This window comes from Pseudophryne corroboree, chromosome 7, assembly GCF_028390025.1.
Source record: "Pseudophryne corroboree isolate aPseCor3 chromosome 7, aPseCor3.hap2, whole genome shotgun sequence".
Taxonomy (NCBI): domain Eukaryota; kingdom Metazoa; phylum Chordata; class Amphibia; order Anura; family Myobatrachidae; genus Pseudophryne; species Pseudophryne corroboree.
In genome coordinates, this window is record NC_086450.1 from 366772349 (window position 1) to 366797654 (window position 25306).

At 46.2% G+C, this 25306-nt stretch overlaps 1 protein-coding gene across 2 annotated transcripts in view; it reads right to left on the minus strand.

Annotated features, from left to right (window-relative positions):
• Window positions 1-25306, minus strand: part of TMEM130 (transmembrane protein 130) — a 130474-nt gene that overhangs the window by 97377 nt on the left and 7791 nt on the right. For both annotated transcript variants that reach the window (XM_063934506.1, XM_063934507.1), the window contains exons 2-4: window positions 17665-17970; window positions 16066-16237; window positions 9776-9936 (exon numbers count right to left, since the gene is read on the minus strand). In XM_063934506.1, the coding sequence (XP_063790576.1) occupies window positions 9776-9936; window positions 16066-16237; window positions 17665-17970 (639 nt within the window). The remainder of the gene's footprint in view (window positions 1-9775; window positions 9937-16065; window positions 16238-17664; window positions 17971-25306) is intronic.

Genomic DNA, 25306 nt, shown 5'->3' on the forward strand with positions numbered 1-25306 from the left:
GTCCTGGCCGTTAGGATTATATTCCGGCGCATGTGCAGGTGAGACCCGGACCACATTTCCAACTGGCCCCTTGAAAGCCACTCTGGTAGTAGACCTGCTCACCAAAAAAGGCCTCTTAGGCCGCACCCATCTGTTTTAGTAACAGAACATATTGATGAAGTGTCACAGCAAAGCTGATCCAACTCTGGAACCTCAGACCTCTTTCCATAGGAAAAACACCGAACATTAACCGGTCAATATCTACTCTGAAACCCACCTCCGACATCTGTGTCGATGGGAACAACAGCCAATCCCTGTGTCAAAGAACAGTCAGAGAGAAACAACGATTTGCACCTTTTTACAGGGACAACCGGACAATGTCCTGAACCTAACGCACCTCTGTATGGCGTTGCGTACTACCTCCCCTTCCAGAGGGGAACGTCAAGATCTATTAGAAAAACAGTAAGGGGAAACAACCGTCACTCAGAATGTTCCCCTTTGGATTCTATAAATAACTCACAGGTCCTAGTCTATTTTTGGACCAACTGAAAATTAGTAGACGAGTGCTCACCGGAGTGGGAACCAGCCAGATAGATTCAGCGACAAGCGGTGGATGTGGTGGAAACAGAAAACGACATCCACTTCTGCGAACCTAACAAGGCTGCAGAACTCTTACCTTTCAACCTTCCACTGTCTGCACAGAAAAGGAAAAAAGAACGGTATCGAACCGGTTAAAAACGACTGCATCCCACAAAAGAATGCGTCACCAACCGTTGTGAAGGAGGCTAACTCACGAAGTTAGACTTACCAGTGGTATCCGCCGAGATTGACTGAACAGAGGCCTTTCCAAACAGATGTATACCTCCCTCCAGTATCTCTCGGAGACATCCTCAGCATTTTCCCGGCCACACCTCCTGCTGTCACGCGGCCGCCTGCTGCAATGTTATAAAGTAGAATCAACATAAGCAAGCTTACCCACTCTGGGTAGGGTAATACTATCGGATGCTTACCCGAATACAACACTCCCTCATGTGCATGCAATGCAAACAAGGTCAAAGTATAGAAATAAAATATCACTTAGCTTCCAGTGTATGATCCTTTGCGACCGGGCTCTGCGTCTACCAGGAGTTGACTGCCATAATGTTCTCTCCGCGTCGGGAAGAGAATAATATTTCGACTCCTTGAGAGGATCGAAAACCAACTCGTCCCGGCCAATCTAGAGCTTAATCAACAGAGCGACCAGCACATGAGAAGAATACCATTATTTCAGCATTCATGGATATACATCATGTAATACACTATAAAACACATATATCCTAACCATGCATATATAAACCTATATCTACATATATATACATATAGATATAACCTATACGCAAGTGGATTGTCCAGACCCGTCAGGTCCCTAGTGACAGTAATGTGTTGTGAATGTGTATGACCATGTACTGACATGTCCCCGATGTGGATCTACCAGGAACGTTATGGTCGACAGAAACTTAGTAAATGTCGACAGCAAGGAATAGTAAGCGGGCAAAAAATTATAATAATCTTGGAACCCCGAGGGGTCTGAGGGAAGCATACATATACAATTTCAATAACACCCCCCCCACATATACCTATAAATATATATATATATATATATATATATATATATATACAGGTACAAGGCAATAACAGCCTGTTAATTTTTTTACCCAGGAAATACCGTTGATGCCGACGGGGCATCCACAAACAACTGTGCCTCCCCTAGCGTGTTTACTTTTTTAAGCACACAAACCCCAAGCTGCCAATACTTAATTTTCCGAATCAAGTACCGCCATGCGCCGGCGAAGCCGACAGTTATCCCCACAGTAGCTTGTGACATAGCCCTGACACCTGTCGACATTTGTCGACTAACCGATAGTGGGAAACAAACAAGGAAACACTGAATTTAGGTATCACAACAAGGATTATGCGTCCATTATCAAACATAATGCTATTTGACACCCATATAGCATTAAAAAGTTTTAAAAACACTGTGCCCCCCCTCCTTCTTACTATACAGTAAATCTTGGTGGGGACCTGAGGAAAATGGCGCTGACTCCTCTGTGAGGGCTAAGCTCCACCCCTTCCGGTGCGCTTAAGCCCACTCAAACAATATATATATATATACCTATATTGAGCTGGGGGGACCTATATACAGTGAGTAATCCCCTGTATATATATTATTTTAAGCCCCGCCCCCCTCGGCGTGCTATAGCTCCAATATATTATCTATAGACAGGTCGGGCACCGTATATAGTGTAAAGACACTATATACCATCAGACACTAAAGCCGCTCAGGGCGCTTCCCCCCCCCGTGCGCCCTGCACCCAAGCAGACCATCGGCGTGCTGAAGCCCCGGCGCGCAGCGCACCCCCGCTATCAAATGGCGGGGTTATCGCATGGGGCGCCCGGGACCCACAAATAAACTTTACACATATAAATAACCCGATATATATATATATGCTGACCAGGGTGCCCCCGGCGCCCTGCACCCATGGAAGCCGGCGGCGGGGGAAAAATGGCGCGCACTGCGCTGCAACGCGCCGGCGGGGGTCTGGGACACGGAGCCCCCGGCAGCCCACATGTAAACATGTCAGCCCTTAAAAAAACCTGTAACTCGCTGCCCAGGGCGCTCTCCCCCCCCAGCGCCCTGCACCCGTGTAAGCGGGATCAAAGGCGCGTAGCGCGCTCTAACATGCTGACGGGGGAATGAGACACGGTGCCCAGGCACCGACAATGCTTTCAAGGCCAGTCTTATAAAGAAAACAGTAACCTGCTGCCCAGGGCGCTCCCCCTCCAGCGCCCTGCACCCTGTGAGTGCCGTTGGTGTGTGGGAGCATGGAGCGCAGCGCAACCGCTGTACCTCCGTTACTGAAGTCTTCTGCCGTCACTGAAGTCTTCTGTTCTTCTCATACTCACCCGACTTCTTTCTTCTGGCTTCTGTGAGGGGGGTGACAGCGTGGTTCCGGGCACAAGCAGCTAGGCGCACCAAGTGATCGAACCCTCTGGAGCTAATGGTGTCCAGTAGCCGAGAAACAGAGCCCTTGAACTAAGAAGAAGTAGGTCCTGCTTCTCCCCCCTTACTCCCACGCTGCAGGGAGCCTGTAGCCAGCAGGTCTCGCTGAAAATAAAAAACCTAACATAAAGTCTTTTAGAGAAACTCAGTAGAGCTCCCCTAGTGTGTGACCCATCACTCCTGGGCACAAAGTCTAACTGAGGTCTGGAGGAGGGGCATAGAGGGAGGAGCCAGTTCACACCCAGTTTAAGTCTTTATAGTGTGCCCAGGCTCCTGCGGATCCGTCTATACCCCATGGTCCTGTTGGAGTCCCAGCATCCTCTAGGACGTATGAGAAACTTTTTTAAAGACCATGGGGTAAATTTACCCATAGCAACCAATCAGATTCTACTTCTCATTTATCTAGTGCCTTCTAGAAGATAATACCTGGAATCTGATTGGTTGCTATGGGCAACATCCCATCTTAAATAGAACTCCCATTTTCCTTTACAGGTGGACTACAGGTGCCAGCGGACCCTTTGTCCGGGCATGCTGGCACTTGTGGTTCTCCAAGTGCCTGCATGCTGGGGCAGGCTTGCTGGGACCTGTAGGCCACCTGTAAAGAACAATACTAGCATACAATGAACCCCGCACCCACCGCCACCCATTTTAATTTTGGGGGGGCCCCACTTTCCGAGAAACTTCAGCCCTGGGCTGACTGGCTTGGTGGGGCACTTTAATGGCATGGCAGGTGGGCCCCACACTGAGTGTCTCCCCTGCTATGGCATCAACCCCCTGGCTGGTTCTGCCTGGTGCTGGTTTTAGTGGTGTGTGGGGGACTACACTTTTTTTTTTTCCTCAATGGGGGGGGGGAAATATGGGGAGGGCGGGGGGTTAGCTGCCAGGGCCTCCCCAGCCAGTGAGCTCACCGCACGTCACTGGGGTTAGGCTGTGGGGAGGGAGAGTTAGGGTAAGGGGTAAGTAATTTTAAGGGTTAATATATTTAATTAAAAATGTCTGTTTTATGGTGGTCGGGATGCTGCTGATGGTATTCTGACCAGCGGCATCCCGTACCCAATCCCAATATCCCCAGCAGACCCCATATACAGTATTATACAGCATAAAAAGAACAGACGGCACTCAAGGACTTTTAAAGTGAAAGTATATTGTGAACAAAGTCACAACATTTTGTGACTTGCTTACAATATACTTTATCACTTTAAAAGTGCTTGTGTGTTGTCCCTTTTCTCTGTATATGTATACATTCACCCAACCTAGTGGCCACCTACCTCTCTCCTCTGGGAGATGTATGTGTGTGTGTGTGGGGAGGGGGGGGGGGTGCAGGTTAGGGTGCGTAAGGCTGAAGCTTTGCCTAGGATGCAGAGAGACCTTGCATTGGCCCTGCTCTTAACTATAGGGGTTGAATTAACTATTTGTGGCTGATTTTGATTTTTTGGTCTATATTCAGCTGTGTTTGCTAATCAGAGAATCACTAAAGTCAGAACATCGGACCAGCAAATTTATACTTTTTCATAGCCGTCTATAGAAACTGGAGATTTACTAACAGTTTCAAAATTGAATAAAAACCAACAGCAAAAACAACCAAGCAATAGACCCACCTGGGACAGTCATGTTTGGGAGAAGCATTGCACAGTATTGAGCTGGGCAGGCTTCTTTAGTTAAAAATAAGAAGAAATGGTTAAAAATTACAGTATTTAAAAAACAATGTAGCCCCCGGCCCCCACCCCACGAGAACATAACCAGCCCCTGACCTACTAGCCCGTTTCTACACCACTGCCCAATATGGTTTTTATGGTAGTGCCCACTGATTGGCTGAGAGAGGTGTGAGGAAACCATGTGGGAATTGTAGTTCTCGGGCATGCACTATTGGACAGATTTAACAACAAGTGATATTCTTCTTATCACTCATTACGTATGATAAATGGTGCTCCAAAAAATCAGCTCCTAACTGTTATGTGTCTGAAAATGACAGGAGCTGATTGGCTGGGGCACTGTTTATCATTTGTAACGAGTGATAACAAGAACATCACACATTGTTAAATCTGCCCCTAAATGTACAGTATGCATACAGTGCTTGTGCGTCCCAAGGCTGTGGTTCCTCTGGGGTTCCCCACTTTCCCTGAAATCACAGCTTTGGGCTGACCAGTTTGAGGGTATATTACGTGATGGTAGGGGGACCCCATATTGTGGTATGCGGTTAAGATATCACCTGTCGGGATCCCGGCTGTCTCAATACTGATGCCAGGATCCTGAAGGGGGTACTATACCGCTGCCGGAATACCGGTGAGGCAGGGACGTGCAGTAAGGGGAGGCAGGGGAGGCAGTGCCTCCCCTGTCATTAATGATTAAAATAATACAAAGAATATACTTATGACACAGATTTTGTCATAAGTATATTTGTATTATTTTAATCATTTTTTAAGTGTTTTGGAGGCACCGTTGTCGGTGCCTCCCGCTGAGAATGTAAAAGGGCCGGAAGCGGGGGGCGGGGCCATGCTGCGGGGAGTAAAATCCCATTAAAAAAAAGCTCTGTAAGCGGCACTAGTAGATGTGCCTCTTTGACAGGGGCGTGCTTTCAGCCCATATGAAAGCACGCCCCTGTCACTGTGGAGGAGGTGATTGGGCGCCGGTGAGCTGCTGCTGATTGGGCACTGCTGAGTCCGTCTACCTCAGACTGACCTCTTTTACATGGCACTGGTGTGGAGAGAGGTCACAGTGTGGTCTGGCACAGCAGCGGCTGTGGGTAATAATACCCACAGCCGCTGCTATGCCATACCACACTGTGACCTCTCTACACATCAGCTGCCCTCGCACTGTCTCCTCCCAGCCACCTTCCCCGTCGCTGCACCTCAGCTACTTACCCGGAGGGAGACCCGCCGCCGCAGCTGTTCGGTCTGACTCACCCCCTCCAATGCTAGACAACCAACGCTCAGCCCGCGGTAAGTGTCAGTGATTCGGGGGGGGGGGGGGAGGGTTTGTAGGCACCGCCAATAGAAGAAATAGCAGTGGGAGCGGGGGGCGGGAGCAGCCGCAGCCCATAGTGACCACTGCTTCCTGCTTGTCTGTCCAGACAAGTTGCAGACCTCGACAGGGGTAGTGCTCAGGTGGACAGTGGAGCTACATTGAAGTTGTAGGATAGTCTGGTCTGCTACCAGGAAGGTATCCAGCTGCTGTTACAAGCCCTCAAGGGTCCAGGGCAATGCAGATCACCCTCTCCCTGTCACCCACTAATGTCGCCCTCTCCTTAGCGTAACCCTCTCCCTGTCACCCACTACTGTCACCCTCTTCCTGTCATCACCCTCTCCCTGGCATCACTCCCTGTCACCCACTGCTGCCACCCTCCCCGTCATCCTTTCCCTGGCATCATCCACTGCTGTCACCCTCTTCCTGGCGTCATGCTCTTCCTGTCACCCTCTCCCTGGCGTCACCCTCTTCCTGTCGTCACCCACTCCCTATCGTCACCCACTCCCTGGCGCCCTCTCCCTGCAATCACCCTCCCCCTGGCATCATTCACTGTCACCCTCTCCCTGGCGTCACGCTCTTCCTGTCACCCTCTCCCTGGCATCACGCTCTTCCTGTCACCCTCTCCCTGGCGTCACCCACTCCCTGTCACCCACAGCTGTCACCCTCTCTCTAGCGTCACCCTCTCCCTGTCACCCACTGCTGGCTATTTTGTTGTCCAGGACTTCTATTAACTTAATAGCACCACACCCACGGTGCTATTAAGTTAATGGAAGCCCTGGACAACAAAATTGCATTCATGTTCTCCTCCCACTCCCTCCCCAGTCCCAAACACTATTTTTTATTTTTTTTTCTATAAAAATGTACAATATATTAGCCGCCTGCTCATCACAAGTTTAATGAGCAGGCAGGCTGCAGGCATTGGCGGCATCGGACTGAGATGCGAATTAGTGGTGGAGTGCCGGGACGAGTTTGTAAGCCATTGGCGGTGGCGGGGGTAGCTGGCATTGGCTCAGCGGCTGTAGGGGTCATCGGCGGGATACGGCAGACATTATGGTTGCAGTGCCTCACCAGCCACTGACCTCACCGCACGCCACTGCTGCGAGGTAGGTGATTTCCCCTCTATGGGTGTCCATGACACCCATATGGGGAGAATAGAACCTGTGGCGAAGGGCTTCGTTCAGCTGGCCCCCCTGCCTGCATTCTAGCACCCGGGATGCCGATGTCAGTATACTGACATTCGGCATCCTGTGCACCAGGATCACATACTGATCCCCATAATGTGTGTCTCCCTGCTGTTGAGTAAACTGGTTCAGCCCGCTGCTGGATACTGAAAAATCAAGGGGGGACCCCATGCCGGTTTCCCCTCCAAATTTTTCAGTACCAGAATGGGCTAAAAGGTCAGGGGCTGATTATGTTTTTGAGGGGGGACCCCATGGCATAATTTTTTTAATTTTTTTACATTTCTTCACATTTTTAGCTACAGAAGCCTGCACAGATCATTTTTTGGACGGGTTTGTCATCGTTTATCCATTCTACATACTGAAAGTTCAAAACCGATGGCATCTAGAAGTGCAAAATCCAAGTGACATCAACTCCGGCTTTACAGATGATAACTAGGCAGATTTTGCAGTCGGAAATGCTGTCGATGTCAGTCAGTTTTAATTTTAAATTGATTCAAAATTGATATGAAACCAACCTTTAGTAAATTTACACCTACAGTAAGTCTCTGTGATCACCTGCGGTGCAGCATGGTCATGCGAATGTGTAATGTTACTCCTTTTATTAACTCTGCTCCCACCTCTGACTCTGTGTTACTGCCACACTGGGCCTGATTTAGACGCAGACGCTCCAATTCTGTATGCAGTTTTATATACAAAAATATGCTATTGGTGCCACCGCCTGGAAATACATTGAGACACACACTGGTGGACTCGGTAATATCAGCAACTGCATACACACATATTATTGGGCTAGATGCATCATCACTTGGAAAGTGATAAAATGGAGAGTGAAAAAGTACCAGCCAATCAGCTCCTAACTGCCATTTTTCAAACACAGCCTGTGACATGTCAGTTAGGAGCTGATTGGCTGGTACTTTTTCACTCTCCATTTGATCACTTTCCAAGCGATGATGCATCTAGCCCACAGAGGTGGTTGCAGATCCTTTAGTATGATCATTCTGAGTGACTCTATTATTAGAGATGAGCGGATTCGGTTTTACTCGGTTCTCAAAACGGCATCTTATTGGCTCACTGATGTCACGTGTTTTGGATAGCCAATCGGATGCCGTTTTGAGAACCGAGTAAAACCGAATCCGCTCATCTCTATCTATTATCATGCAGAATGGCAACAGGAACTGAGACGCTGATGCCGTGTTTTCTGTGTACGAGATCGCAGATGTAGAGACACACGCCCCACAAACATCCACGCCACGCCTGCATTTTTCCGCCACTCCCTGTTACCTCCCACAAAACGACCTCCTCCTATCAATCATTTGCGATGGATTCCTCATTACGAGCATTCTCACAAAAGTACCTTGGTGCGTGCAAAGTACAATGGCGATGCTTGTGTAGTTCCCCGATAATCGCTCCAATGTTATTATCAGCATTGCTTCCACTATTGAATCAGGCCCACAGTGCATTAAGACACACACTAAGGGGTAAATTTACTAAGACGGGAGTTCTATTTAAGATGGGATGTTGCCCATAGCAACCAATCAGGTTCTACTTCTCATTTATCTAGCACCTTCTAGAAGATAATACCTGGAATCTGATTGCAGGTCCACAGTATTTTTTTACTGAAGATGACATTTAAATGTCATCTTCAGTTAAAAAATACTGTGGACCTGCAATACTTCTTATGTGTGTGACTATGAAACTATCTTAGGGGCACACTTATCAAATAATATTTGCCGCTATGTCCCTAAAAACACCAGTTTTCGTGGTTTAGCAGCAAATATTAGGGAACTCCTGAATGTATAAAGGAGGGATCGCAGCAGGTATCTCCAATACATACTGCGATCCCTCCATTTCCACCCGCAGCCGCATTCCCCATAGGTTTCTATGTGGGATGCGATGCTGCCTGAGGTATCAATATCGGGAATGTGAAGCATTCCCGATATTGTTCCCCACAGCTACCGCAATCTTTTTATTGCGGTAGCCCATTGTAGCCTAAAGGCTACAGATCACGGGAAGAAGTTCCGGTTGGGTTACTGGGGAACCCTCCGCCGGAAATTTTCAGGGCATCGCGGTCACATGTGAACCCGGCCGCCTACAGAGCACATCGCAGGGACGGGCTTCTTTCGGAGACCCTATCCCTGAGGGTGCCGGGTGACACACTTACCCGAAGGGATTGATTATTGCAATACGATCCTGAGTGGTAAGAACCTGCGCAGGTCGTATTCAATATGTCATTGTTGATAAATGGGCCCCTTAATTACATGTGTCACTTCTATGTGCAAATGGAAGATATAAAATGCATCATGTTACAAAGAGAGAGTGGCCAGGTCTACAGGATCTCAGATGAAGACAAGTCCTTGTTCATCCCCTCTAAGTAACTGCAGAATGGGGGTGTGAGTGGGTGGACCTATGAAAAACTGTAATGTGTGTTATTGCAGCTTTGAATTGGTTCTCCAGTTTACCAACCCCCCATCAAAACATCATATGGGGAAGATGTATCAAATCTTGAGATACTGTAAAGTATCAACCATTTACAGAAACGCGACAGTTAGATACTGATTGATTGGTACTTTATCTCTCTCCACTTTATCTATCATTTTACATGGATACGTACCCTGTAATGTTAGCATGGCTGTGAAACGCCCTGTTTTTTTCTGGGCATGTCTTTCGTATTTGGAGTCATGGAGATGAGCAGAAACCTGTAGCGATGCTTTGACGTTTCCGGCTGTAGAATAGTTGTGATAAACAGAAGGCTCTGATGACACAACGGCAGTTCTAGGGATGAAAAAAAAACACATATATAATATACATTAATGCAGTGATTCTCAACCCCGGGCCTCAGGACCCCTAGCAGTACACACTTTCAGACCATCTAGCCGTACACAGGTGTAATAACAACAATAAGATCCACAGGTGACTTGGAAAATATGAACTGTTTGGGGTCTAGAGGACTAAGGGGTTTCTCCTCCATGTATTAAGGATGTGTGTTAAATGACATTGGCTCTATGAGCCCCTGTCATTATCAGCCCTGTTATCTGTAAGGTAGCTCGCCAATGTGCCTGGCAATGTATGAGCGTTCAGTGGCACTGACCCTTCCGATAACTGCAGCAATAGATTTCGACAGCTGCTGTCATTGCCTGGTGCACAGCACTGTCCCTGGCTGTCGGCTCCAACAGCCAGGGATTGTACAGACAAGAACAATAAAGTTTTTTTCTTTACCAATGCAGCGGGTGGCGCTCAGAGGAATTTGACTGGTGCACGTGTAGTATGCATCCAACTGCCAGTTAGTCAGTGGCGCACTGAGGGGGGGTTTCCGAGCACCCAGAAACCCCCCTCCACCAAAAAAAAAAAATATTTTTATTTTTTTTATTTGCTGCATGAGTATTATTAATGGCTGTCTAGCGTCCTCTGCAGCCTGCTTTCTTCCTGGTGGCACTTGTAAGTGCTTAATAAAAGTTTACTTTATCTGTCTGTATACAGCACTCCCTGTAATTCACAGGGCGTCAGCTAGTTACCTCAAGTGCAATAAGGTACTGGTATAAGTACCTATGGAGAAAGTATTGTGAACAAAAAATGAGGTATTTAAAAGCGACCACTGGTGCTAGACAATTAAAATGAAGCAGGGTACTTATATATAAAAAATGGTACATAAATTTATTAGATAGCACTAAAACAAAACAGAGTTAAAAATTCTGAGCAAAAAGCAAGGGGGTAACATGTGGCCAGAAGGGTAAAAACATGTACACAACAAAATATTTTGCATAAAAAAGACATGGGACATAAAATGTAAGAAAAAGGGGGGGGGTGTGAATTTCTACACATAAAAAAACTTTTTTATATATAAAAAAAAACCCTTCCCTTAAAAGTTCAAAACATAAAAAGTAGGAGTAAGAATATCTTAACTTTTGGTAAATGAGGTATGATCAAGGCAGCACCCAACGCGTTTCGTCCTATCTGGACTTCATCAAGTCCAGATAGGACGAAACGCGTTGGGTGCTGCCTTGATCATACCTCATTTACCAAAAGTTAAGATATTCTTACTCCTACTTTTTATGTTTTGAACTTTTAAGGGAAGGGTTTTTTTATATATAAAAATGTTTTTTTATGTGTAGAAATCCCCCCCCCCTCCCTTTTTCTTACATTTTATGTCCCATGTCTTTTTTATGCAAAATATTTTGTTGTGTACATGTTTTTACCCTTCTGGCCACATGTTACCCCCTTGCTTTTTGCTCAGAATTTTTAACTCTGTTTTGTTTTAGTGCTATCTAATAAATTTATGTACCATTTTTTATATATAAGTACCCTGCTTCATTTTAATTGTCTAGCACCAGTGGTCGCTTTTAAATACCTAATTTTTTGTTCACAACATATATATCCATGTGCAATTTGTGCATACATATATACACATGTATATACAATACATACATACATACATACATACATATAAACACACACACATATGATATATATACATGCGTATATATACGTGTACTGTGTGTGTGTGTGTGTGTGTGTGTGTGTGTGTGTATATAACTATATATATATATATATATATATATATATATATGCATGTCTAACATGCTATGTGTATATGTATATAAATATATACATAGGTGTATATACGGTATATATATGTGTAGATATGTATATATATATATACACACAGACACACTAGTTTTACGGACCCAGCATATACTGGGTCACCTCAGTCCCCACCCCCGTGCTTGGCTCCATCCAGTTCTGGAAACCCCCTCATGCAAATCCTGCGTTTGCCACTGTCAGTGGTCGCAGCCCTGCCAAAAAAGGGAGCGTGGAGATCACCGGACAGGTGACTTAACACTCTCCCTCTTAGGCAATTGTGTGCTTCATACGTGCGGGCATTATCAGGACACGGATCACCACGATCCGGAGGAGAAGTGGGTCCACACAAATAACGACCACAGCCAGCAAATTATTACATCTACCACCGAGTTTCACAGTCACTACATTGGAGGGAAATACACACATGGAATACATATGTTTGACCGGCATCCCAACTATACCGACAGCGGCATACCGTCTGTCAGAATCCCGGCAGTGAGGGAGCGAGTCCCATCGCTGCGCTCGCCACGCTTCGGCCCGGTGGCTCAATTCGCTCGCCACAGGTTATATTCCCACTCAGTTGGTGGAGTGGACCCACCACTCAAGTGGGAATACCCTGCGTTTGTCGGGATTCCAGCCAGCAGCATTTCAGACTGTCGGGGTTCTGTCGTCTGTCTCCTGAACGCTGGGATCCCGACAGTCGGTATATTAACCGTATACCACACACATAGGGGGAACTGTATCAAAGCTTGGAAAGAGATAAAGTGGTGAGAGACAAAGTGCAAATCAATTAGTTCATTTTACAGGCTGTGTTTGAAAAATGACTGTGAGGGGCTGATTGGTTGGTACTTTAGCTCTCTCCACTTTATCTCTCTCCAAGCTATCATACATGTCTCCCTATGGGGGGAAATGTATGACACCTCCTAAGGAGTGAAGATGTGGCCAAGTTAAGAAGATGCTTTGACTACTGTACTGTAGTATTTATCAAGTAAATTCTATAAAACGATTGGTAGAATCTGACTGGTTGTTATGGGCAACTTATCCACTTGTCCACTCTTTAGAATGTTTGATACAATTCCCCCTAAGTGGTGATACAGGAGATGGAGATCCTTTACACAAAGGCATGACACTCAATATTTGGAGGGACACCGGCGATGCTGGTCTATCTGCACCAGAAGACCGCTCTCTGCTCCGCTAAATAAGCATACTGGAGATGATGAAACAATGGGCCTAATTCAGAGTTGATCGCAGCAGCAAATTTGTTAGCAGTTGAGCGAAACAATGGCCCTCATTTCGAGTTGTTCGCTCGCTAGCCGCTTTTCGCAGCAGTGCACACGCTAAGCCGCCGCCCTCTGGGAGTGAATCTTAGCTTAGCAGAATTGCGAACGAAGTATTCGCAATATTGCAAAAAGATTTTTCTTTGCAGTTTCTGAGTAGCTCGAGACTTACTCTTCCAGTGCGATCAGTTCAGTGCTTGTCGTTCCTGGTTTGACGTCACAAACACACCCAGCGTTCGCCCAGACACTCCCCCGTTTCTCCAGCCACTCCTGCGTTTTTCCCAGAAACGGCAGCGTTTTTTCACACACTCCCATAAAACGGCTAGTTTCCGCCCAGAAACACCCACTTCCTGTCAATCACACTACGATCAGCAGAACAAAGAATAAACCTCGTAATGCCGTGAGTAAAATACCAAACTTCTTAGCAAATTTACTTGGCGCAGCCGCAGTGCGAACATTGCGCATGCGCAGTTAGCGGAAAATCGCACCGATGCGAAGGAAAATAACGAGCAAACAACTCGGAATGAGGGCCAAGGTTTTGCCCAACTGCTAACAAATTTGCTGCTGCGATCAACTCTGAATTAGGCCCTATGGCCCTCATTCCGAGTTGTTCGCTCGCTAGCCGCTTTTCGCAGCAGTGCACACGCTAAGCCGCCGCCCTCTGGGAGTGAATCTTAGCTTAGCAGAATTGCGAACGAAGTATTCGCAATATTGCGAAAAGATTTTTCTTTGCAGTTTCTGAGTAGCTCGAGACTTACTCTTCCAGTGCGATCAGTTCATGGCTTGTCGTTCCTGGTTTGAGGTCACAAACACACCCAGCGTTCGCCCAGCCACTCCCCCGTTTCTCCAGCCACTCCCGCGTTTTCTCCAGAAACTGTAGCGTTTTTTCACACACTCCCATAAAACGTCCAGTTTCCGCCCAGAAACACCCACTTCCTGTCAATCACACTACGATCAGCAGAACGAAGAAAAAACCTTGTAATGCCGTGAGTAAAATACCAAACTTCTTAGCAAATTTACTTGGCGCAGGTGCAGTGCGAACATTGCGCATGCGCAGTTAGCAGAAAATCGCACCGATGCGAAGGAAAATAATGAGCGAACAACTCGGAATGAGGGCCAATGTGCAATGCGGGGGGCAGATATAACATGTTAGATTTAGAGTGTGTTCAATCTGAAATCTAAATTGCAGTGTAAAAATAAAGCGGACAGTATTTACCCTGCACAGACACAAAATAACCCACCCAAATCTAACTCTCCCTGCAAATGTTATATCTGCTGCACCTGCAGTGCACATAGGGGGTCATTCCGACCCGTTCGCACGCAGCGGTTCTTTGCTGCGGTGCGAACGGGTCTGGAGTGTGCATGCACGGCGTGCGCATTGCGCAGGGGTGTCGTTGCCTGGTGACCGCAACGTCGCTGACAGAGAAGAAAGCGGTCGCAGCGGCGACTGCAAGAAGATGGACAGCAATAGGGCATTCCAGGGCGTCAACTTACCATTTGCTGACGTTTTCGGGGAGTGGTAAGTAAAACGCAGGCGTGTCCAGGCGAACGGGGGGCGGAGGTGTGACGTCAAAGCCGGCCCCAGCAACGCTGGATCCGTCACACAGGGTAAGTAGGTGTAGGGCTAGTCTTGTTTTGAGTGAAACTTTTGTAGCATAGCAGGGCTGCATAAGCGATCGCAGCCCTGCTATGCTAGAATACACTCCCCCATAGGCGGAGATTAGTTGATCGCACCAGCAGCAAAAAGTTGCTTAGTGCGATCGGGTCGCAATGACCCCCTTGGTTTTGCCCAACTGTTAACAAATTTGCTGCTGCGATCAACTTTGGATTACCCCCAATAACGCTATGCTCCAATATCACTATGCTTCTACACAGGGGGCAGGGGGGGTTGTGGGCAATGCCAGGACTCCTACCACTAACTTTAAATGTCATATATTATTCTGAGTCTAGCCAGTAACTAAAAAATATAATTATTTCTCTAAATGATCAATGCTTTGTTAAAATCTCCATAAAAATAACTACTAGTTGATCATGATAGTAGTTAGAATTAAAACATCTTTACTTTCAAAGGGTCTTATCCTATCTTTTTTTTTTTTTTAATAACAAAAAGCTAATAACACCCTAGAACTTTCTGTCTATATGACAAGAGAAGACCTGTTCTAGAGGGTTTAGTATGAAATACCTACAATCAAAATCCCGACGATCAAAAACCCGACAACAACTGACCGACGGTCAAAATCCCGACATGATCAAAATCCCGACATTTAAAATACCGACAAGGTCAAAATACCAACATTTAAAATGTCGACCGGTTAAGAAGTCAACACAAGTTTTTAATTGGGATTTTTTTTAAGTGTGTAGGTCGACATGGACACCGTATAAGTGTACCACATCCGCTCGCGTGCTTCGGGCACGGTGCGTCACTGCGCTCGGCATACTAATATATTCCCCCTCCAGGTCCACTGGGATGGTAAAGTATGAATAATGGTTGCAATGAAAAAATCATGAAAAACTCATGTTGACTTTTTGACCTGTTGGTATTTTAAATGTCGGTATTTTGACCATGTCAGGATTTTGACTGTTGGTCAATGATTGTCAAGATTTTGACCGTTGGGATTTTGATTGTAGGTAAATTCCCGTTCTAGAATACCTTCACAATACCAGATAGGTCTTGTAGTGCAATTTCCTTTAAGTCAATCACACTATATGTAAAGGCAATACTGCTTTGCAGTAAATAATTTATCAAAACTGATTAATTGTGCACAACTAATATTCCTGTAGTGGCACTGACAGGATGACACACAGAACCATTCCATAGCTGGCCCCTGATCAGTGCTACCCCAGGTGTTGGGCTGTAACAAGGTATACACAATAGTGGCAACTGTCTTGGGAAGACATTCAGGGGTGGAGACAGAATTTCCTGTGTGCTGCAAAGTGGCTTCCCGATAAGAGCTATCTCTGGGGGCGTTTCAGCTTGCTTTTAAACTTTTATTTATTTCTAAGCACAATCACAGTTATAGATATTCTCAGCTGGTAAGGAACGTACCCATCACCAAAGCTCCATGTGTAGGTGAACTCAGCAGATTTAAAGAAGTTGCTTGGGTCATGAATGAGGAAAGATAAATTCACTTTGCTGTTAGAGGCCAAGAAAAAGCCATTTCTGAAGGACGTGCCACTAACTTCCGCCTGTGTTGCTGTGAGGAATCCAACCATTTTCTCTGCAGAGTGAAAATAATCTAAGTTACTGCACAGCTATTCACCATATTAGTGACAAATGCTAGAGATTTAGCTATAATTGTGCAATCACCCACTAGCGACAAGGTGGAGTGACGAGAATGTTCTACCCCTGTACCACAAGAGTAACTGAGTTCATAAAATATTGCATATAGCCAGTTCAGCGAAGCAAAGATGCGTATGGCTGTAACCAGGACACTAGTACACTGATCTGCCCAAAGTTATTAGGAAGACTCTTATTCGATAATGGTGTTAACTCTAGAGCTGCATTGTAATCTAAGTCATTGACAGGTAATGGAATGTTGTGACAATGGCAGCTGTTAGAGTTATGTTGGAGGAATGGAGGGAGAGTTGTGACTGGATGTGAGTGGTTTGCATGGTTTTATGGCAGTATAGGGATAGGTGAGTGTGAGGAAAAGGGTATTTAGGAGAATAAGTGACACCGCTCCTACGTAATTCTCTGTGATATGCGCAGATTCACATTATAGGGCTGATGCGGACACAATGTGGCTGTTTGCATGATGCTATAGAAGCACCCATGCTAGGTGCTAGAGTTCTAACAGAAAGAGAATTGCATTCCCCGTACGTACGACTCTTATTAGCCCGTAACTCAAGCTACCAGGCCATGCCACTCCCATTATACCAGACCGTTCCTTGTGACGACAGTGTCACCATCCAGAATCTGCCCTGAAGCGCCCATATCACACAAAGACAGATCTGGTCACGATCCAACCGACTCAGAATTCTCCGGAGATACATAAAAGTGTATAAAATGCTTCTGCGTCGTAAGGTAAAACTCACTGTTTGCATCTGTGAAGATCAGTGTGACTCACAATCAGCACCTTTAACCACATCGCCAAGAAAGTCATTATCCCCATAGGCCTTATACCCAATCACATACCAGTAGCTGTACAGTAATGAGACCATCACAAGGACTCACTGCTATTCTCATTCACCTCTGTGGTATAAACCTGCATGAACACACCACACAGGGAACAGGGGTTGCAGTAAAGCAGAATGGATCCTATTTGGAAACTTACTTGAGTCATTATACAAAAGCCTGGTTGCAAGATTACTTATTGCTAAAGCATAAATAACACTATCTATCTATCTATCTATCTATCTATCTATCTATCTATCTATCTATCTATCTATCTATCTATCTATCTATCTCTCATCATATTATACCAGAGACTCCCCATACACACAGATTATTACAATTACTATTACACAGTGTATGGCATATAGGCAAAACATGGGATGACCTTCACAGATTTAACAATGACAGGTCCCACTTTTCTGTTTCACAATAATGTGACCGGTTCCTGAAAGTGATTCTCCCTCATGGGGTGGAAGCCACTGGAATATAAGAGATTGTGCTTCTCAGGGTCCTACTATGACTAATGCTTACTTGTAACCTGGAGTTCTGTAGTGTTTTTAGCGATCATCTCACAGGAAGAGCAGTGTCTCTCAGTCACCCAGACTGACACAGTGTAGGATCCTGTGCCCTTGCACCGCACTGTAATGGCAGAGCTGGATTCATTCTCCGAGTAATGAGTGAGCAGCAATGGGGAGTAGATCCAGTGGAAATTATAAAGTTGCGGGTCCGCAACAAGAGTCCTGCTGTTGTTTGTTATCAGTAGTGTGGCGTTCACAGTGGCCTGGGCACCTGACGTTATGGGGCCATCTGATGCAATCTCCAGGGAGTAAAATTCATCTAAAATACATAAATTAGCAGATAAAACAGTACAGTATGAACACATGCTAATCTATAATACAGTGGTGTGCGGTCAGGTGAGGCTGAGCCTCTCCTCTCATATTCTAGTGAACTCTATAAAAATGATGTGAAAAAAATACAAAGAGATATTATAAACAGACACCTCCTGTTCGTATTAGCGAGGATCCAAGTGCTACGCCAGAGGACGCAGCCTTAGGTCACCATCGCGACGATCATAAATACTGGGCGCAAATAATTACAGGCACTGGCCAGTCTGCGTAAGATGAAGCTTACTCAGGCTGGCCGAAGGATTCAGACACCGGGGTGCAGGAAGTCTGCGTCGTCACCCATCATGCCTTCAAGACGGGGATGACACGCCCCTGTTTTGAAAAGCGGTGCTGGGTGCCAACCACCCCAGATGCCACAGCATGTCAATCATATAGTGCGGCTGACAGGGGGCTGCGAACGACATCGCAAGACCCATTCTGCACGTGCACTGAACCGGTATTGCTCCTGCGCAGACCCCCAAACATTTTATATGTATGCAAACCATGGGATTTGTGTACAAATAGGAATCAGAACCTTCATCTGGACACATGCGCAGTGAGACAGAGACATAGGCACAAAAGAATAAAATTACTCCTCTGTGTTTGACATAGGCAGTGCATGCGTTCAGGCAATCAGGCCCTAGGTCAGTAGTTTGGGACTCAGCAAGGCTGTGACCCTGATATTTCTAATTATTGGCAGCCCTTTTCTTCTTGATGCCATAACTCATTCTGGAAATACATTTTACTGGACAAAGAGAGAACTACAGTAGAGAGAGAAAGAGAATGAGTAGGAAATAAAATATGGAGGAAGGCAGTGAAAGATGGGGTATATGCAATTGCGGTCGAATTCCCGAAAATGTCGAAAAACTGGACATTTTCGCCAAAAAAAAAATAATCGACAATGCAATTCAGTACTTTTCGTCAAAAAAACAGCCATTCCAAATTCGACTTTTTGAAATTCGACATTTGTCAAATTCGACATTTCTGCAATGGTACAAATGCGGCATTTCGACAAAAGTATATTCAATTGAAGATTGTAAATTCGACAACAGTGCTTTTAGACAGTAAATTCGTCATTTTCAAACCGCCACACTTTGCTGGCGGAATCTAATAAAAAAATTTAAAAACATGTTTTTTTGTGTGTTTTTTTTATTGGTAATAGCACATCTATTTATATTAGAAGGGATTAGGTACTTGGTTTGTCTATTTAGGAGGCACAAGTATTATTTATATATTTTTAAAAAAATATATATTTTTTATTTTTATTTTTTTAATGGAATGGGGTAAAAATCAGAAAAAAAAAATGCGTGGGGTCCCTCCTCCTAAGCATAACTAACATACTTACCTATGTTGACACGCCGACTCTGGCCACGTCTCCAATGTCGACGTCCGGGGTACCTGAAAATAAAATTATACTCACCTGATCCAGTGTCCGGTTCTTTTATTGTAATCCACGTACTTGGCAAAACAAAAAAACGCATTTACCCGAACCAGACGGACTGAAAGGGGTCCCATGTTTACACATGGGACCCCTTTTCCCGAATGCAGAGACCCCCCGTGACTCCTGTCACAGAAGGTCCCTTCAGCCAATCAGGAAGCGCCACTTCGTAGCACTCTCCTGATTGGCTTTGCGCGTCTGAGCTGGCAGACAGCGCATCGCACAGCTCTCTCCATTAGTTTCAATGGTGGGAACTTTGCGGTCAGCGGTGGGGTAACCCGCGGTCAGCCGCTGACTGCGGGTGACCTCACCGCTGACCGCAAAGTTCCCACCATTGAAGATAATGGAGGGGGCTGTGCGATGCGCGTCTGACAGCTCCGACGCGCAAAGCCAATCAGGAGAGTGCTACGAAGTGGCGCTTCCTGATTGGCTGAAGGGACCTTCTGTGACAGGAGTCACGGGGGGTCTCTGCATTCGGGGAAAGGGGTCCCATGTGTAAACATGGGACCCCTTTCAGTCCGTCTGGTTCGGGTAAATGCGTTTTTTTGTTTTGCCAAGTACGTGGATTACAATAAAAGAACCGGACACTGGATCAGGTGAGTATAATTTTATTTTCAGGTACCCCGGATTCGTCGACATTGGAGACGTGGCAGTCGGCGTGTCAACATAGGTAAGTATGTATGTGTCGGCATGTGTGAAATAAAGTTGTATTTTCACGGTGTGCGTGTCCTGTTTTTATTTGGGTATTTTTTTTGCAGAAGAACTACAGGTACCAGCGGGCCCGTTTCCCCCCGCATGCTGGTACTTGTGGTTCTCCAAGTACCAGCTTGCGGAGGAGGCTTGCTGGGACTTGTAGTTCTTCTGCTAAAAAAAAAAAAAAACAATATTCTTTCATTTTTACACATGGCTATCAGCCGCCCATCCGCAGCCCTTGGATGGGGGGGACAGCCTCGGGCTTCACCCCTGGCCCTTGGGTGGCTGGGGGGGACTCCTTGATTGAAGGGGTCCCCTCTCCTCCAGGGTACCCCGGCCAGGGGTGACTAGTTGGGTATTTAATGCCACGGCCGCAGGGAGCGGTATAAAAGTGTCCCCCGGCTGTGGCATTATCTGTCCAGCTAGTGGAGCCCGGTGCTGGTACAAAAAATACGGGGGGACCCCTACTCTTTTTGTCCCCCGTATTTTTTGCACCAGGACCAGGCGCAGAGCCCGGTGCTGGTTGTTAAAATACGGGGGATCCCCTGTCATTTTTTTCCCCGTATTTTGGCAACCAGGACCGGCTCAAAGAGCCCGAGGCTGGTTATGCTTAGGAGGGTGGACCCCACGCAAAAATTTTTCGGGTTTTTTACCGTTTTTTAAACATTTTTCAAAATCTAATCAAAATCCGTCAAATCGCCCGTTTTTCGACAGCGGGACTGTCAAATTAGTTTTTTATTGAATATGTCGAATTCCGGCACCCACCTGCCGGAATTCGACGGTCGAATTGTGTCGAATTTAAAAACAGGCGAAAAAGTGCCGCAATTCGACCGCAATTGCATATAGCCCATAGTGGAAAAGAGAGAAAAGGAAAGCGAGAGCAAGAAAAGGAGAGACTGAGAGAAAGAGTGGTCAGTTTAATTGCGGGCAAAGGAGGCGAGTTGTATAAACACCACCAACAGCACCCGCACTCGCCCCCCTTGTAGCCCAATCTTACACTGGACTCGCTGAGTTTTGTACACAGCCCTATGAGTCCAGAGGTACCATAAGTGTGGCATATAGCCGAACTTACTCGTGGGGGCAAGAACATCACCCCTAATTGAATGAACCTCATAGTGTAAGAGAGAGAGAGGGCGGGATGTAATAATTTTCATCTTTTTATTTTCCTGTTATTTTGGGGGGGTCCTTCTCATTCTCTTTCTCCTCTAGTTCTCTCTTTGCCCTGGAGAGATCTGAAAATGGCTGTGCACCGATGCTTCCCATCCAACCTGATGAAGCTTGAGAGGTGCTGCAAAGAGGAATGGGCGAAACTGTCCAAAGACAGGTGTGCCAAGCTTGTGGCATCATATTCAAAAAGACTTGAGGCTGTAATTGCTGCCAAAGGTGCATCAGCAAAGTATTGAGCAAAGGCTGTGAATACTTATGTACATGTGATTTCTTAGTTTTGTATTTTTAATAAATTTGCAAAAATCACGAAAAAACTTTTTTTATGTTGTCAGAGGGGGTAATTCCATGTTGATCGCAGCAGGACATTTTTTTAGCAATTGGGCAAAACCATGTGCACTGCAGGGGGCGGGGGGGGGGCAGATATAACATTTGCAGAGAGAGTTAGATTTGGGTGGGTTATTTTGTTTCTGTGCAGGGTAAATACTGGCTGCTTTATTCTTACACTGCAATTTAGATTGCAGATTGAACTCACCACACCCAAATCTAACTCTCTCTGCAAATGTTATATCTGCCCACCCTGCAGTGCACATGGTTTTGCGCAATTGCTAACAAAGTTCCTGCTGCGATCAACTCAGAATTACCCCCATTATGCGGTATAGTGTGTAGAATTTTGAGGGAAAAATGAATTTATTCCATTTTGGATTAAGCTGTAACATAACAAAATGCGGAAAAAGCGAAGCGCTGTGAATACTTTTCGAATACTATACTATATACATTTAGTTCTATATCTATATGTCACTGACCTGGGTTGGGAGTGTTGAGAACTCGGGGGTTCTTCCGATGATCGGGAAGAGGAACCACAGCTGGGCCGGAGCAGGGATGGCCGGATGTAGGTTTTCCTCATGCAGAACTTAGCCGTTGTAACCGACGTGTAATGCTAAAGAATTAGTTGTGGCCAAGGCTTGGGGGCGATGCTGAAGTACACAGAAGAATGAAGAACTTGCGAGCGATGTTGAAGAAATGAATGAAGATTTGAGAACGATGTTGAAGCACACAGAAGAATGAAGAACTTGTGAGCAATGCTGAAGAGATGAATGAAGATTTGAGAACGATGTTGAAGCACACAGAAGAATGAAGAACTTGTGAGCGATGCTGAAGAGATGAATGAAGATTTGAGAACGATGTTGAAGCACACAGAAGAATGAAGAACTTGTGAGCGATGCTGAAGAGATGAATGAAGATTTGAGAACGATGTTGAAGCACACAGAAGAATGAAGAACTTGTGAGCGATGCTGAAGAGATAAATGAGGATTTGAGATTCAGTGTAACTCTGGAAGTTTGGGAGGCGTTCCACTTAGGGATACCCTGTAATACTGGAAGCACAGGAGGTGTCCCTCTGAGAGATACACTGTAACGCTGGTAACGCAGAGAATGTCCCACTGAGTGATACACTATAACGCTGGTAGCGCAGGGAATGTCCCACTGAAAGATACACTGTAACGCTGGTAGCACAGGGAAGGTTCCACTGAGTGATACACTGTAACGCTGGTAGCACAGGAAAGGTTCCACTGAGTGATACACTGTAACGCTGGTAGCACAGGGAAGGTTCCACTGAGTGATACACGGTAACGCTGGTAGCACAGGGAATGTCCCACTGAAAGATACTCTGTAATGCTGGAACACAGGAGACGTTCAGCTTGAGAACACGCTGAACGCTGCTAGCACTGGTGATCATTGGAAAGACGATACTCAGCCGCCGGGGCTCTGTACGGCGTCTGCCTTTGAACTTCCCGCCCTCTCCTGATTGGCGGAAGGGGCAGATGATGTCACCCGCTCACCACGCTCTTGTGGATGCCGGGCGCAATGGCGGCGCCCACACCCCGGGAACCCGCCGGAGGCAGCGCCAGCAAGACGCGACAACCCGGAGCCCACCGGGGGCGACGACCGCCGGGAGACCCAGCGCACCCGGAGCGGTAAGCGCGGCAGCCGCAGCGCCGCGAGTGTGACAGTACCCCCTCCTCTAGGAGTGGCCCCTGGACACTTTCCTGGTTTCGTTGGATGTTTAGAATGATAGATCCGGACTAGTCGGGGAGCAGTGACTTCAGAAGCTTTGACCCAGCTCCTCTCCTCAGGACCATAACCTTTCCATTCTACCAGATACTGTAAATTCTTGTGAAGATAACGAGAGTCAAGAATAGTTTTGATTTCAAATTCTGTTCCAGCTTCAGTCTCTACCGAGGTTGGGCTAGGAGACTCTGAATGAAACCGATTTAAAATGAGGGGACGAAGGAGAGAAACATGGAAAGAATTTGGTACCCGAAAGTGGGAAGGCAATCCCAATTTGCAGACAACAGGGTTCAGGACTTGCAAAACGGGGTAAGGACCGATGAACCTCGGAGCAAACTTCATAGCGGGTACTCTTAAACGAAGATTGCGGGTAGAGAGCCATACCCTGTCACCAACTTTGTATTGAGGAGCTGCTCGCCGTTTTCTATCCGCAAAGAATTTGTAGCGGCCAGAGATTTTCTTGAGATTAGCATGAACCCTACTCCAGATTTGACTGAAGTGCCGGAGAGTGGAAGCTGCAGCAGGAACATCCTCCGAAGGAAAAATTGGTAATTCTGGGACTCGTGGATAGAATCCGTAATTAATGAAGAATGGGGACTCTCCAGTGGAAGAGTGGTACAGATGATTATGGGCAAACTCGGCCCAGGGTAACAGTTCCACCCAATCGTCCTGTGAAGGAGAGAGATAAACGCGGAGAAAAGTCTCTAAATCTTGATTGACACGTTCAGTTTTCCCATTGGTTTGTGGATGTTAAGCAGATGACAACTTGAGTTTTATTTGTAAGGCTGAGCAGAGGGCCCTCCAAAATCTTGCAGTGAACTGTACCCCTCGATCAGAGACTATCTCCCGAGGTAACCCGTGCAGGCGGAAGTGTTCACGAATAAATAGTAAAGCCAACTTGGGAGCCGTTGGTAAACCGGTCAACGGAACAAAATGTGCCATTTTTGAAAAGCGGTCAATAATCACCCAGATGGTATTGTAACCCTTGGAGAGGGGTAATTCGGTAATAAAGTCCATAGAAATATGGGTCCAGGGTTTCTTAGGAATGAACAGTGGACGAAGCAACCCGCAGGAGGCAGACGAAGAGTTTTGTGCTGAGCACATTGAGGACATGAATTGACATAATCTTGTATATCCTTCTTCATGGTGTCCCACCAATATGACCTTCGTAGAAATTCACACATTTTTTGAACTCTGGGATGACCGGAAAACTTGGAGATATGAGCCCACTGCAGTAACTTTGGTCAAAATTCAACTGGTACAGACATTCTCCCAGGAGGAGGACCCAGAGAGGTGGGAGCTGCTGAAATAGAGACTGGACTGAGAATTAAACTCTTTTCAAAGGAATTCTCCTCATCCGAGGCCGTTAAAGAACGAGACAGAGCATCAGCCTTAGCGTTAAGAGTCCCGGCCCGGTACTTAATAACGAACGAGAACCGAGTGAAGAAGAGCGCCCATCTAGCTTGACGGGGATTCAAGCACTGGGCCGTCTTGATATACAACAAGTTCTTGTGATCGGTGTAAATAGTAATTAGGTGTTTAGCACCTTCCAATAAGTACCTCCATTCTGCTAAGGCAGATTTTATTGCTAAAAGTTCCTGATCTCCAATGGTGTAGTTTCGTTCAGCAGGAGAGAACTTCCGAGAATGGAAACCACATGGATGTAACTTCCCATCAGAAGAGTACTGTGAAAGGACGGCACCGATGCCTACTGAGGAAGCATCGACTTCCAAGAAGAATGGTTTTGAGAAATTCGGTTGTTGGAGTACCGGAGCAGACATAAAGGCTGATTTCAACCTGGGGAACGCTTCTACAGCTTCGGAAGACCAGAGACTTGGGTCAGACCCCTTTTTGGTTAGGGCAGTAATGGGTGCAACGATGGTAGAAAATTCCTTAATGAATTTCCGGTAGTAATTTGCAAAGC